Source organism: Onychostruthus taczanowskii, unplaced genomic scaffold (genome assembly GCF_017590055.1).
Source record: "Onychostruthus taczanowskii isolate IOZ18803 unplaced genomic scaffold, ASM1759005v1 scaffold148, whole genome shotgun sequence".
NCBI classification, from domain to species: Eukaryota; Metazoa; Chordata; class Aves; order Passeriformes; family Passeridae; genus Onychostruthus; species Onychostruthus taczanowskii.
Window position 1 is genome coordinate 38488 of NW_024498663.1, and position 13890 is coordinate 52377.

Genomic DNA, 13890 nt, shown 5'->3' on the forward strand with positions numbered 1-13890 from the left:
ACAGAAGTTTTGACATTTGTTTTATGACAAATATTGTAAATAATTAGGTGTTAATAAACCTTGTAAAAACTATTGCAGATTGAAATGCTAATGTATTTTTTTTAATTTACAATTTCTCTCAGTTGTTTTGAAGCAAGTCCATCTGTTTAGACCACCTTCTTCCTGAGACTTAAGAGAGCACTGGGAGTTGCCTTTGTCCTACTATTGTGTCAAGTCCAAATCAAACCCCTTAAGTTTTTAAGTATTGCTTATGATGTGTTGAATGGCCGTTCCCAAATTGCATGTGAAGGAAAGGAGAGATAGTGTGATGAGGTAGTTTTAAGACTTACGTCTTTGAAAATGAAGTTGGATTTCATGGGGGAGATACATGCCAAATTTCTAAAGTTCCTGTGGTAATACAATTTTTCTGTAACTTTGCATCAAAGTTACGGTGAGACGAAGAAGAAGACTTTAATCAATATAACAAAATGCTTATTTCCTGATTTGTGATAATTCAAAATACAATCCATATCTTTTATTGACTCAAAATTACCTACTGAGACTAGAAATAAAACTTCAATTTAGGAAACTATAGCACAAAGATAATGCAAAACATGTATTATAAATTCAATTGAAAGGACATAGTTCAGAGCATACCTTTGTGCCAGAAGGTACTGGTGTTTGTTCAAATTATTTTTTCTGTTTTTCAAAGAACTTCTGTTAAAAGCTTATTAATAACTTTTCATTTCATGTACCATGGTTAATCCTGATTTTATGTTCCTTGCTCTGCTTTTATAGAAGTCTTTTGATGCACTGAGTTGTGTTACAATGCTGAAGATGGTGTGGATTTCAAAAGCCAGTGCTATCCAGAGAAAAGGCAGGTAATAAATGCTTCGTACTGATTTTTACTTTGCAGATGTTCACCATCCCATATGTTAAGAGTAAAGTGCAAATCTATAGCAGCCACACTGGGTAATGTTTCTAGGCTAGTCCAGTGTGATGTTGAACAATGGCTAATACTTCTCTGCAGTAAATTAAGAGCGTATATTTTCTTGGACTAATTTCCCAATATACAGAAAAGCAGCACTCAGGAATGTCCCAGAATGTTGTTGTTGTTGCTCCTCCATGAGCTTCATTCTTCTTTCTGCCATGTAGCACCAGCAGCCGCAGTAACTTGTCTGTGGGCAAAGGACTGCCTACTGCTAGTTTTTAATTGGTATCCTGGCATCCCTTCTTTAGAAGTGACACTGAGAAGTGTTTCCTTATTGACTATCTCCAAAGTATTCATGACTTTGCATATTCATCAGGATGCTCAGGATCATACTCTTCCCAGCGCCCTGAGTGAGGGCTGAGTGTTGCTGTGTAGATAGCAACAAATGCCTGTTTGGGGATAAAATGTTGTAATTATCCTCCAGGTTTTTGAGCATGAATTGTGAGCATTTGCTCTCTCTTTTCCTTCATTCGCACATTTTAGGGTCTTCATGCTAGCATTTGCATCTAGACCTCTAACTGGGGTATTTGAGGAGAAGAAACAACGTTGGCAACTTAATTTCCCCATGGCACAAGATGGCTGAGATTTGGTTTGATCTCAAGTTAGCAAAAAAATTATATCACTTTATTTAGATAGGTCTTACTTCTTTTTTGTCCAGATTTTTCAGTGTAGGTTTAAAATTATAATAACTATTGAAAGTATTTTCTTATAATAAAATTATATAAATTTTCATACTGTCAAAAATAATTAATGTACTTGAAAAGTCTTTTGATTCATATGAGGGACTTTCTCTTAACACCAAAATTACCATTCTCTTGGGCCTTCTGCATTTGCATTCTAAGTTTGTGTGGGTTGTATTTTTATAAAAAAGGAACTCTAATTTTCACAGCTTGACCTGTTTTATTTTCCAGGGCTGGGCGCTGTCAGCCTGGAGTCTGTTTTCGCCTCTTCAGCAGGCTCCGATTTGAGAATATGTTGGAATTTCAGACTCCAGAACTTCTAAGAATGCCACTTCAGGTGGGTGTTCACTTAGAAGTTACAACTTCTACAAAACGTATTTTCACCAGACCATACTAACAACTCCAAAAAGGTGTGTAAGTATTTTCTCTTTCCCAAACCTTAATAGTACTTTTCTTCTTTTTAATTTGCAGGAGCTTTGTTTGCACACAAAACTTCTGGCTCCAATTAATTGTCCAGTTGTAGACTTTCTTATGAAAGCTCCTGATCCTCCACCAGCTTTAATTGTGAAAAATGCTCTGCAAATGCTCAAGGTCAGCAGAGGAATCATGTAGATGGGAGTTGTATTTATTAGTATTTATGGTGTGGTAACATATCTTACTGACTTTTAATTGTACTGAAAGTCTTGTTCACTTATTTAAGGATACTTTGAATTTTTGTTGGTTTTCATTTTGTGTGTGTGTGTATTTTTCCATTTTAAGGGGAGGGACTGCTGTAAAATCTTGAATTGAAACTAATTTTACTTGCTTCTTTAATGTTTGGGAGAAAATCTAGGTTATGTCCAATATTCGTATCCTTTCTGGTTTCATTGTAAATTAATTCTGCCCCCTTACCCCTTCTTCTTCTTTTCCCTACATCCCCACCTTTTTTCAAACAGACTATAGATGCCATGGACCCTTGGGAAGATCTGACTGAGCTTGGTTATCATCTCACTGAATTGCCAGTGGAGCCCCACCTCGGTAAAATGGTGTTGTGTGCCATTGTTTTGAAGTGTCTGGATCCTGTTCTCACCATTGCCTGTGCTCTGGCGTACCGAGACCCCTTCGTGCTGCCCACGCTGGCCTCTCAAAAGCGGGCAGCCATGCTGTGCAGGAAGCGTTTTACTGCGGGAACCTTCAGCGACCACATGGTGCTTCTTAGGGCTTTTCAGGTATCCTTTCAGGATGAGGACTGTTCACTCATCAGAGCAACTCACCTACCAGCCAGGCTGGGTGTAGAATGGTAGACTGTGGCCTTTCTGTATTTTGGACTCACAGATTTCTGAAGGACACATTTTGTCTGACCTTTTCAAACCTGGTTACATTCTGTAAGTTCCAGCAAGATGCCACTTTATATCCTGTTACGTGGATAACTTGAAATAGTAACCTTGACATAGTGATCTCTATAATAACATAATGAACTTAAAATAACATAATTACTATTATGTTTCGATTAGGGAATGGGGGAAAAAAAATCTAGTAGTTAAATAAATCAGGTTTTGATACATTTGCTTTGGTTAATTTTATTGCCGTAAATGTAGCTTTTAGAACTCAGCATTTTTAAATTTTAGACATTTAAATTAGTAGGCAAATGTTAAAAAATTATTCTTCACAGGCGTGGCAGAAGGCACGCAGTGATGGCTGGGAAAGAACCTTCTGTGAAAAGAACTTCCTGTCTCAAGCCACAATGCAAATCATCATAGGAATGAGAACACAGTTGCTTGGCCAGCTTAGAGCCTCAGGTAAATAGGTTAGAAAAAGTTCTGACATAATTTTGGAGTTAGGTGTTTACAAATTGTAAGGAAGATAGTATTCTCTTGTCATTTTCCTTCCTAAGTTGAACAAGACCAGTACATATTCATGCTGGGCATGGGGAGATGTTAGGGTGAGAAAATGTGGCTGGGGAGCAGCTGAAAGCACCCTGATTGTTCAACATCCTGCTATCCTGCAGTGTGAGACATGTTGACTTGGGTTTTTATCTTGTAGTAAATTTTTTGCTGAGGCAGTTGTTAAAACTGCCATAGTTCAGACCCTAGGTTCTGAGGTAGAGTCAGTTAATTTCAGCTCAAGCTTGTTGTCCCTGGAGAGTGTCCTGAATAATGAAATCCCTTTATCCCTTACTGTCATTGTGCCTGATCTTCATGTGCCCTGCTTGTTCCTTGCGTGCTTGTCTTGATCCAGTGGCAGTTTATGGGATCTTCCACTGACTCAGTGTGGGCAGCCCATTACCTGCTCTTATATGACAGCTTGAGCCAGCCTTGGGGCCCTCCAAGGTCTCATCCTTTATCTGAAGATATCTTTTACTTCCCCTGTTTAGCTGTTTATGCTAACAAACAGTTCACCTACACTATTTAGAGTTGACCTACTCAAGACTTTGAGCTCATGCTAAGTTGTAAGCAAGTTGCAATTAAACTACACAATTTCTAATATTCTGTTAAGAAGTATTGTAGAAAGTAATTCTATTCTACGTTAATATGAAGCCCCTTACCAGGAAGGATTTCAGTGTAAGGGTTTTTTCTTGGTGCTCTTAATGTTTGGCAGTTGTGAAAAATGCAACTAATTTGTAGTTTATTTAACTTTTTTTTTTTTTTTCCAAATTCCTTTTGAGAAGCAAAAAAGCAGATCTTAAATACAAGCAAATATAACACAGTTTTGACCTCCTTCTTTCTTCAGGTTTTGTTAGAGCCAGAGGAGGAGCTGATATTAGAGATGTTAATGCTAACTCTGAAAACTGGGCTGTAGTTAAAGCTGCCTTAGTGGCCGGGATGTATCCCAATCTTGCGCATGTAGACCGAGAGAGCCTGGTTTTAACTGCACCAAAGGAGAAGAAAGTGCGATTTCATCCAACCTCTGTTCTTAGTCAACCTCAGTATAAAAAGGTAAAGACACTTCAAACGTTTTAGAAAATACTTTTTCTGGCAGGTGGTAGAATGAAAAATTTGAGTTGGTGTATTTTTCCAGTAGTTCAGTTAGTCCTGCTAAGTGGAACAAGGCAAAATAGTAAAAAGAAAAAGCTAGTTGTAGAAGTATTTGGGTGAGGTTACAATCTCTGCTCATTGTCATGAAGAAAAAGTTCTTCTCTGAAACTGATGTTTCTTTAGATCCTCTTTTAAAGCAAAAAATTTTCCTTCAAGGTGATAGGATAACTTTTAAGTCTGGTTGAATATACTTGTGCTTTTCTTATTCTTGTGTATTTAAATATTTATGTATTTATTTCTACATATGTAAAGTAGGAAGTAAGTTTAAAATGTATTTTAATGACACATAGACGATAAAATAACCTAGTCTTATTTGCTCCTGCACAGATTCCCCCAGTGAATGGCCAAACTGCAGCTGTTCAGGCACTCCCTACAGACTGGCTGATATACGATGAAATGACGAGAGCTCACAGGATAGCAAACATCAGGTGCTGTTCTGTTGTAACACCTATCACTGTGGCTCTCTTCTGTGGACCAGCTAGGTTACCAAGTAATGCTTTACAGGCATCTTCATCCCGTCAAGGTATGCCAGAGTCTGGATTTGGAATGTTTGCATTGGTATTGTACTAGTACGTGAAGCTTACTTTTCAAGTCTATTTTCTACATAATTTGGCTAATTCTTGAAATAGCAGAGCTATATACAGTTCTGTAGCTGTTGAGGAATAATTTAGAGGCTGTGTTACAAATGTCTTGAGTTTTGTGAATCCTTGTAAGTTCATAATGTTTATGGTTCTGGGGTCTCAGAAATTTCGGTAGTTTTCATAAAAATAAAAAATGCAACCAAAATGTTTAAAGACAGTACTAATGCTGAGAAGTGTAGTATGTATATTTTTTCTACAGCCTAGTTTATTTGATACTTTGAACCAGATGATTCAAACTGAATAATATAGTTACAGTTAACATGGCAGATAATCATATTGCTTTCAGCTGACACATGCATCTTAAAGATTATTTTCTACTTATAATATTTAATGTCAATTAGCCCTATTACTAGCTAGAAGTAGTAGAGAATTTATTAAAATTTCTTTTTTTCATGTTTAAATGGCGTGCTGTAAGAATAGAAGCAAAAATAATCTTATCTGTGTCAGTTCTCTAGAAATACTAGTTTGAAGTAAGAGTCCAAGCTGACTTTCCTGACTGCTCCAAAATGTTACCCTTAAAATAATGTTAATACTGATTGAATTGCACTTTGAAAAAGGAATCCTAAATAGCCATGTGCGTTTGCAATTTTTTTCTTAATTGTTCTACTAAGATATAAAGCATAGAGCAATGTGTGGTTTTACAAACAACTTCAGGCAAAAGTTTCATAATAGCTTGTTATTGATGAAAGTACATGAAGGAGTCAGATCACATCAGTATAGCTTTTTATGTAGTAGGGCCCTTAAGAGGTCTGGGAATGTGTTCTCCTAACTGAAGCAAAGACCTTCCCTGAGGTGTATATGCAGAAGTGAAAAGGTGTGTGTACAAATTTGTACATTTTAAGTGAAAATTTTGAAGGAAAATTAGCTTGTTGCTGGTAATATAGTAATGTTCAAGTTTTTGTATGTAAATGTAAATAATACAGAAATGTTAATGCACCTTTTATACTTAATTCAGGAGACAGTGATAGCAGTGACAGTGAGATGGAGGACAGAACAACTTCTAATGTATCACTACTGAAGCTAGATGAATGGCTTCACCTCAAATTGGACTCTGAAGTACGTAATCTATCATTTCCGTGCTTGTTTTGTGTAGGAGAATATTTATGCCATACCATCCTAAAAAGATTCTTAAAACAGTTGGATAACCAAAAATTTACTGTAAGAATGGCTGTTGTGATCCCTTCAGGTCTCTCAAATTGACAGGAAAACATACTAAATGAGTTAACCTTTATTTTATGAGTTCTGTAAAAATATGAAAAACATACAAACACAGACTCAATCATCTTTTGCCCAGGCTAGTCATTTGTGTGAATTCACACATTCAGCATCCAAGTTGTAGGGCTTCCTATGGATTGTAACAATGCATAACTCTTAAATCTTGCACCTCTGAGCAAAAAGGAAGAAAGAATTAATTACCTAGCTGGCTGCAAGAGTGTTCATTCTTCTTCCTCTGTCATGGTGCAGCTGTCCCACATAGAAGCAGAAAAGCCTCAGCAGTCAGCTGCTGTTGGATCTGCTTTGAAGCAATCTGCAGCAAAGCAATTTGGGTAAGCTGATGTTTTATGATTTCCAACTTGGCAGTTTGATCCATTTCCATAAGTTAGGAGATTCTAAACAAACTGCCAGACAAAAGAAAATGGCTGCAGGGAGAAGCAAGCTGCAGGGAGTAGTGGCTGCACAATGGCCCTTCTGCTGTTTGTGGTTGCCTGTATTGCCTGTGTGGTGCTCCAGCACACAAGACCTTCGCTTTAGCTGGGTTAGACAAAGTTTCCGCAGGAGCTGAGAGTAAAAATGTCATATTGTGTATTTCCTTTTCTGAGAGGATGAGTAAAGTTGCTTGACTAAAATGAAGCACCTGAAACTGGAACTGCAGAAAAAAAATTGCTGTCACATTTTATAAAAAGAAGAAAAAACCCCAGCCTTTGAAGATACAAAGTTTTGGTTATTGCAAAGCTCTGATTGTGTTAGAACTTAGAGTAACCAGAGGTCTTTTCCATCAAGTATGTGTAAAGAGCCCATAAATACAAACTGAACTGGCAGGAAGGGCATTAGACATGAAAAGACTGCTTTTAAAGAGAAGAAAAATTTTTAAAAGTGAAAAATGAAAAATCCTGAGTGTTTACAATAGAATTTTAAGTTTTTTGTGCAGTGCAGCATGAAATGGTTTAGAAATTATCTTGGACCTGAGAAAGAAAATATAACAGCATAATTTAAATGTGAGATTTTCTTTCCCTCCCTGAGACCTTAGTCTTGCCTTTCAGTTTGCCAGAATGCCAGCTGCTGCATGATAGCAAAGACATAAGATACCCTTTGCCTAACTGATATATTTTTATTAGTCTTTAACAGAACTGAAATTCATTACAGGCTGCTGGTTTGCTGTTGCAACTCAGACAGAAGTGGCATAGCTTATTTCTGCGTCGCATGCGAACTCCTTCTAAATCGTGGTCTCAAGTTGATGAAGCAACTGTAAGAGCAGTTGTAGCTGTTTTAACTGCTGAAGAACAGTCTGCGGGTTTGCAGCAGCCTTCAGGAATTGGTCAGAGACCAAGACCTGTGGTTTCCGAAGATTGTCTTGTACCATCTACATGGAGGTCAACTGACACCGGGAGAAGTACAGCAGAAACTGAGTTCTCTGACTCCTCTAATGCTGAAAAGTATGTTGAGATCTTGCAGAGACTGTAGCTTGTAATTTATTTACCTGTAAAAACATCACTTGAATTTCTGCTAGTTCTAAGAAGAAAGAAACAATATAAATACAGCAGAAAGCTTTGATACTGTCCTGTGCTGTGCTGTGGTTGTGATTTCATTGAGAACTATTTAATACATGTGCTGGCTGTTTGGGAGAGCAGTCAGAAATAGTTGAGTTGTGCTCCTTGGGAAGTAGCAGAAGAGGTTTAACCATAACACTCAGAATGAATGCATCCTCTTTTATTTAGTGTTTAAATGTTTTGGAATGACTGTAATATGTATGGTCATCCAGTAGGCTGATACGTAGATGTAAATTGTTCTGTGACCTCTTACAAAACTCATGGTCTGCTGTGTATCTACCTTTACTTTTTAGAGTTCCTGTGAGGTCTACACGCCCCATACTTCATCAGTCAAAGAATTGCAAACGAAAAAATATTTTGCACTCCAAACGAACTTCAGATGACAGGTCAGATCGATCATCAGTGAAGTCTGCAGACAGCAGTAGCTTCCCTAGCCCCTGTGCTAGTCCATCTTCTCCAATGTCTGGAAAGGTACCGTTCTCATAAACATATTACCCTGCTCTTCAAAATTAGTAGAATCTCTTGCTGATATCTTTCAGCAACTATCAGGTATTGTATTGATAAATTAAGAACCTAACTTAGATTTTCATATTTTCATTGTTAACAGCCACATAATATTTCTTTTGGAATCAAAAATCAAGAATAAATATCCTTGTTGTACTAATTTAATACAGTAAAAATGTTGTTCTTTGCAGACTTCTGAAGTAAAGCTGTTCAAAGTAGAAAGAAAATCCAATTTTGAGGTGTTTTTTTTTTCCTGAAACTTGGTATAATAAACAGAGACAGTGTGTACAGTACATGCATTTCTGACCTCTGTGGATTCTGTCTTCCTCTGTTTCTGTCATAGCATACATTAGTACTGATTCTCTTTAAGTTTTGTGTTATCTGCATAATTATGACTGCTTGACAGTTTGTTTGATGATTATTTAATAAAGCATACATTTTTAGTGAGGTTATTTTCATAAATCTCCCTGTATTTTTTATATTCAGCCAGTGTTACAGGAAGAAAATTTGTTTCTGAAATTGGAAATGCAAGCGTGCTGCAGGCTACAGTGTAGAGTGATTAATTTCGTGTCATCTGAAGTTGTCTCAGACTTCAAAAAATTGTAATTAATCACTAGATTCTGTAGGCCTGTTCTGCCGTAATTGTTTGCTGCCCCTCATGAATAAATTATAATTTTGAAAAATGCTTAAAAATGTAAAACAGGTGTAAGTATGCTTTCAAGTCAATTCTGACAGGAAAGCTGATAGGTAGTATTTTTCTTGTATAAGCTTGGAGAGTAGAGGAAAAACTCCTTGAAGGGCCTGTCTGTATGTGTGTAGAACTTAAGAGCTAAAGCTTGGTTTATGTTATTGTATTTATTAATTTAATTTCATTCTTTCAGGCTTCCAAATCACCTTCACCAAGACAAAATATGCCAGTTCGGTACTTTATAATGAAAAGTAGCAACTTGCAGAACATTGAGATTTCTCAGCAGAAGGGTATATGGTCCACTACGCCAAATAATGAACGAAAACTGAATGGAGCCTTTCGGGAAAGCAGCATGGTTTACTTAATATTTTCTGTTCAAGGGTCTGGACACTTCCAGGTGAGTCCTTAGTTGATACCAGCTGTTGGTGCTGGTTGGTGGTTTAGGAGAGTGCTGCAAATGGCTGTGTACGGTATGGAGGGCTTTGCTTTTGACTTCTAACTTCATAATAAGTAGAGTATTGTGCCAATGTCTCTGGTTGCTGATGAAGAGTCCTTCATTCTTCTCCAAAATAGTCCCTTTTAATGAACTCAGTTTTTCCCTCAAAGGATAAAACTAAGTTGCCTCCAAACATAATGAGTCAGAATAATGTGTCTACCCTACATGAATGCTTTAAAACAGCAGCAGGGGAACAAACAAAGAAATCCATACAAAGCAGGGGATTGCTGCCTTTTTCTCTGCATGCCAAAATAAATGTTGTAAGTGAACAAGAAGATACAATCATGTCACGGCTTTCTAAAGCCAGGAAACTCATATGTCTTTAATACAAACTTTAATAAAAACTGTTCTGCTGGAACTGTGGTTTCCCAAAGTTAGGAAGCTGGCCATGTTTCTTCCAGAGTTGTCTTGAATTCACATTTAGTGAGGTATTTGTCAACAATTTGTTGACAAATTTGTGGCCAGTTTAAAGGTAAAGACTTGACCTGCTAGTGCAAAGTTGTGTGTTAACTGTTTTGTAGAGCCTGCTAAACTCAATTGCTCGCAGTAAAGAAAGTTTAGTTTACCTCTTTATGTATTACAAACATCAATAGTAGTCAGCTAAACTTAAAATCTAATGAATCAGTCCAAACATAGAGATCTTGATGATACCACTGAAGAATTGTGGTGAAATGTACATATGTGTACAGTGATTTGGTAAATCCAAATGCCATATTGGAAAGTAATTTTCAGCATGCCAGTTGAATCTGAAAACGGGCTGTTGTATTGATGCTCTTTGACAGGAAAGCTGGGAGGGGAGGACACGCTGAGGTGAGGATGTAGGTGGATTATGTTGCCTTTGCCCTTCCAGTTTTGACAATGTACTGGATGTTGATGGGAATGTGAGATTACCATTGCTAATATTTTCTTGCCTCAGGTGTCTCTACTTTCCACCTGTATTTTTCCTCTGTTCCTTTTATTAATTTTCATTGATTTTAATTTAAGGCTTGAGCTGTCTAGGACTGCCTGACTTACATCAGCAGTGTGTGCTGGTAACTTTAGGCAGTGCACTGCCTCTCTTGGACTCCTAAGTCATAACTGGAGTAAAGTTGCCTGAACAGTTGTGCATTATGCATGGCCCGGGTTTATTTTTGGTTTGTTTGGTGTATGTGTTTAAAGGGTATGCTTCAGTAAGTTAGATGCAGTCTTGGATTTTGTGGTTTCTTTCATTTAATTTCTGAATATTTATCTTGTTGGAATTTCTTTCAGGTTAATTGAAAAAGGAACTCTAAGCAGCTTTGACTTATTTATTTGGAGAACTGGTCTCCACATTTTTAATTGTATATGAATGTTTGTTAACAAAGAGGGAATAAGGGAAAGAAGGATGGAAGGACAGATGGAAGGAAGGAAGGGATTTTTGAAAGAATTTAGTACAAACTATTCCTCACAATTTACTAGTGAGGAATAGCTAATGGGGATAGAACATTCATCCTGATTCCTTGCACTGATACCTTTTTACAACAGCTTTTCAGCCTCTGTTACAAAGCTTAAAAAAGCCCCTTGAATGGTTATTGTGAGAAATTAATTGAAAGACATCCGTTATGGTAAAATTCTAGAAGGTATATTTGAAGTGGAAAAAACAAATGATACTTCTAGGTGTAAACATTTTGGAAAATCCAGCTTCATGTGTGTGAGTGTTTGAATCAATCACTGAAACTAATTTGAAAGTTTCATATGAAGTCCACTAATTTATTTAATTCTAGCATAAATAGACATGCTCTCATTATGTCCGTTCTTTGACATTTAAATTTTTCTTCCAGGGTTTTGGTAGAATGTGTTCATCAATAGGGTGTGAGAAAAGTCAGGACTGGGGATCTGCTGGATTTGGAGGTGTATTTAAGGTGGAGTGGATCCGAAAAGAAAGCATTCCTTTTCAGTTTGCACATCATTTGCTCAACCCTTGGAATGACAATAAGAAAGTACAAATAAGCAGAGATGGCCAGGTAGTTATTCTCTTCTAAAGTCTTCTTAATTTGGTGGAACTGTGTTTTCTTCATTAGCTTGTTCAGCCTTGAACTCAAATGTTCTCATGTATATATTAATCTGAATCACAGTTCCTTGGTGTGCATTGTGGCTTCTGCTAATGCAGGATTACTGTTGCAGTAGTGGATTTGTTAAAATGCACCCAGTTTCTTGCTTAATGTTGTTAAAAAAATATTTAAAGCTGGATTTTTCCAAAGTGAATGAGGTGTTGTTGGTGGTTTTATTTTAATTTCTGGAGGTTTGTTTCCTGTTTGAGTCAGATGTGTTCCCCGAGATAAAATAGTTGTCATACCCAAATAACTGTTCATAATTAGAGGTTTGCATTTTCCATAAAGTCTCAAGAGAATCTTGATATTTGAAGCAAAATAAAGCTTAGTACTGTTCTCCAATTTATTAAAGCTAAATGCAACTACGAAAAGCTAGAAAATAAATTGCACAAGAATTCTCTATGGCAGTTTTTGCATTCTCCTCAGTCCCCTCCCAAAATATCTCCTTGATGCAAGATTCTGGAGCTAAACTTTTTGTATGTCTTCTCACTGCTTCCCCAAAACCTCTTCAGTTGTAAGAATAAGGAAAGGAACATACTCTAAGAACAAGGAAAGGAACATAGAACATGTTGAAGTTGACAGTGCTTCTCCTCTAAGTGGCTCTTAAGACCTAAAGAATCTGAACAATAACAAAAATAAGTGATATATATTAATATCTGTGATTCCACCAAGAGCCACTGCATTGTCTGTGACCTGCCTTTCCACATTCTCCACTGCATTTAATGGAATTAAACCTAAAGATGTGGCGAATAATGATCTTTAGTTAATAAGGAAGTGACCTGTGGAAGGCACAAATTGTATGGTGCATCTGTTCTAGTGATGGTATCTTCATTATGAATTCTTTTTTGAGAAGTGACATTTTGCCTGAAACAAAAAAACCCAAACAACTGGTAGGTGAGGATTGCTTATGAAAGTTTCTAAACTCCTGTTGACCCCTTGTTGCAGGGATAGTTCTAATGTAAGTTACAATAGCAAAAGTAACAATTCTTTCAGAAAGACCACGAGCAACCTCTGGTGGTTATTTTTGCAATAAATAGTTTTTGTATGCACAGTGGCAGCAGTGCTAATAACTTTTCTAATTTCCTGGTCACTTCTAGGAGCTGGAACCACAAGTTGGAGAGCAGTTGCTGCAGCTTTGGGACCATATTCCTTTGGAATGAAAAAACTCAACTGATTAAGCATGTCAGATAATGAGACAGAGGTAGTTATTATTTCATGTGTTGCATTCTGGTTTTATGATAGAGGAAAAGGTATCAACATACACTATATCTTACACGATATCATTACAGTACTGTCATTTGTAGGTTGTGGAAGAACAGGTACACAGAGAACTAAATGTTTTCTTCCTTTGATTTTTTTCTAGCTGAGATTGTTGAAACATCAGCTCTAACCACTAGAACCAGCAGCATGCCTACAATACCAAGATAAGGAAGAAGGTGGCACAACAAATAAACTCCTGAAGCTCTTAGTCACGCTAGCTCTTAGCTAGCAGTAAAAAAAAAAAAAAAAAAAAAAAAAGAGGGAATTATATTTGTTTTAGTGTTTCCTTGTTGTAAAAAATGTCAATAAGGTTATCCACCAGTCTTTTTTTGACTGAATTACTTTTTTTCTACAGTAGCGTGCGGGTATTTGAAAATGTGGTAAAGTTCAAAACTAAGTTTAAAGCAGTGCACCACATGTAAGTTGTTTGTGGGTTTAAAATAGCACAGCAGACAGTTTACATTTAAAGCATTCTCAATCCAGTAAATGTATGAAAGAAACCAGTTTAATGTTAATTAATCATTATTGCAGTTTGATTAAAGTAAATAAATTGAGAATAGATTGTTGGGAGATTCCATAATTGTTTGGTGAACTTCTGTATGCACAGTACAAGAGAGAAGGATATCGTCAATTACAAACAACTAGACAGCTGGAGAGCACTAGTTTTTGAATCCTAGATTGCATACAGAAGGGAAAGAAGCATGAGACTTTTTTGAGTGTGGATTGGTCCAGTGGTATTTCTAGTTTCAATATTTTTGCCCGTAAAAATACTCACACTTTGAAACAGTTTTTCAGAGGCC

The 13890-nt window shown here is 36.8% G+C and overlaps 1 protein-coding gene across 1 annotated transcript in view; it reads left to right on the forward strand.

Moving 5' to 3' along the window:
- LOC121332724 (3'-5' RNA helicase YTHDC2-like) overlaps positions 1-13348 on the forward strand; it is a 28987-nt gene extending 15639 nt beyond the window's left edge. The window contains exons 17-30 of the mRNA XM_041398435.1: positions 778-860; positions 1882-1987; positions 2122-2241; positions 2586-2858; positions 3302-3428; positions 4360-4565; positions 4992-5187; positions 6261-6361; positions 7670-7959; positions 8367-8544; positions 9459-9662; positions 11561-11743; positions 12928-13031; positions 13194-13348. Of these exons, the coding sequence (XP_041254369.1) occupies positions 778-860; positions 1882-1987; positions 2122-2241; positions 2586-2858; positions 3302-3428; positions 4360-4565; positions 4992-5187; positions 6261-6361; positions 7670-7959; positions 8367-8544; positions 9459-9662; positions 11561-11743; positions 12928-12990 (2130 nt within the window). The 3' untranslated portion in view covers positions 12991-13031; positions 13194-13348. The remainder of the gene's footprint in view (positions 1-777; positions 861-1881; positions 1988-2121; positions 2242-2585; positions 2859-3301; positions 3429-4359; positions 4566-4991; positions 5188-6260; positions 6362-7669; positions 7960-8366; positions 8545-9458; positions 9663-11560; positions 11744-12927; positions 13032-13193) is intronic.
- Positions 13349-13890: the final 542 nt, after the last annotated feature.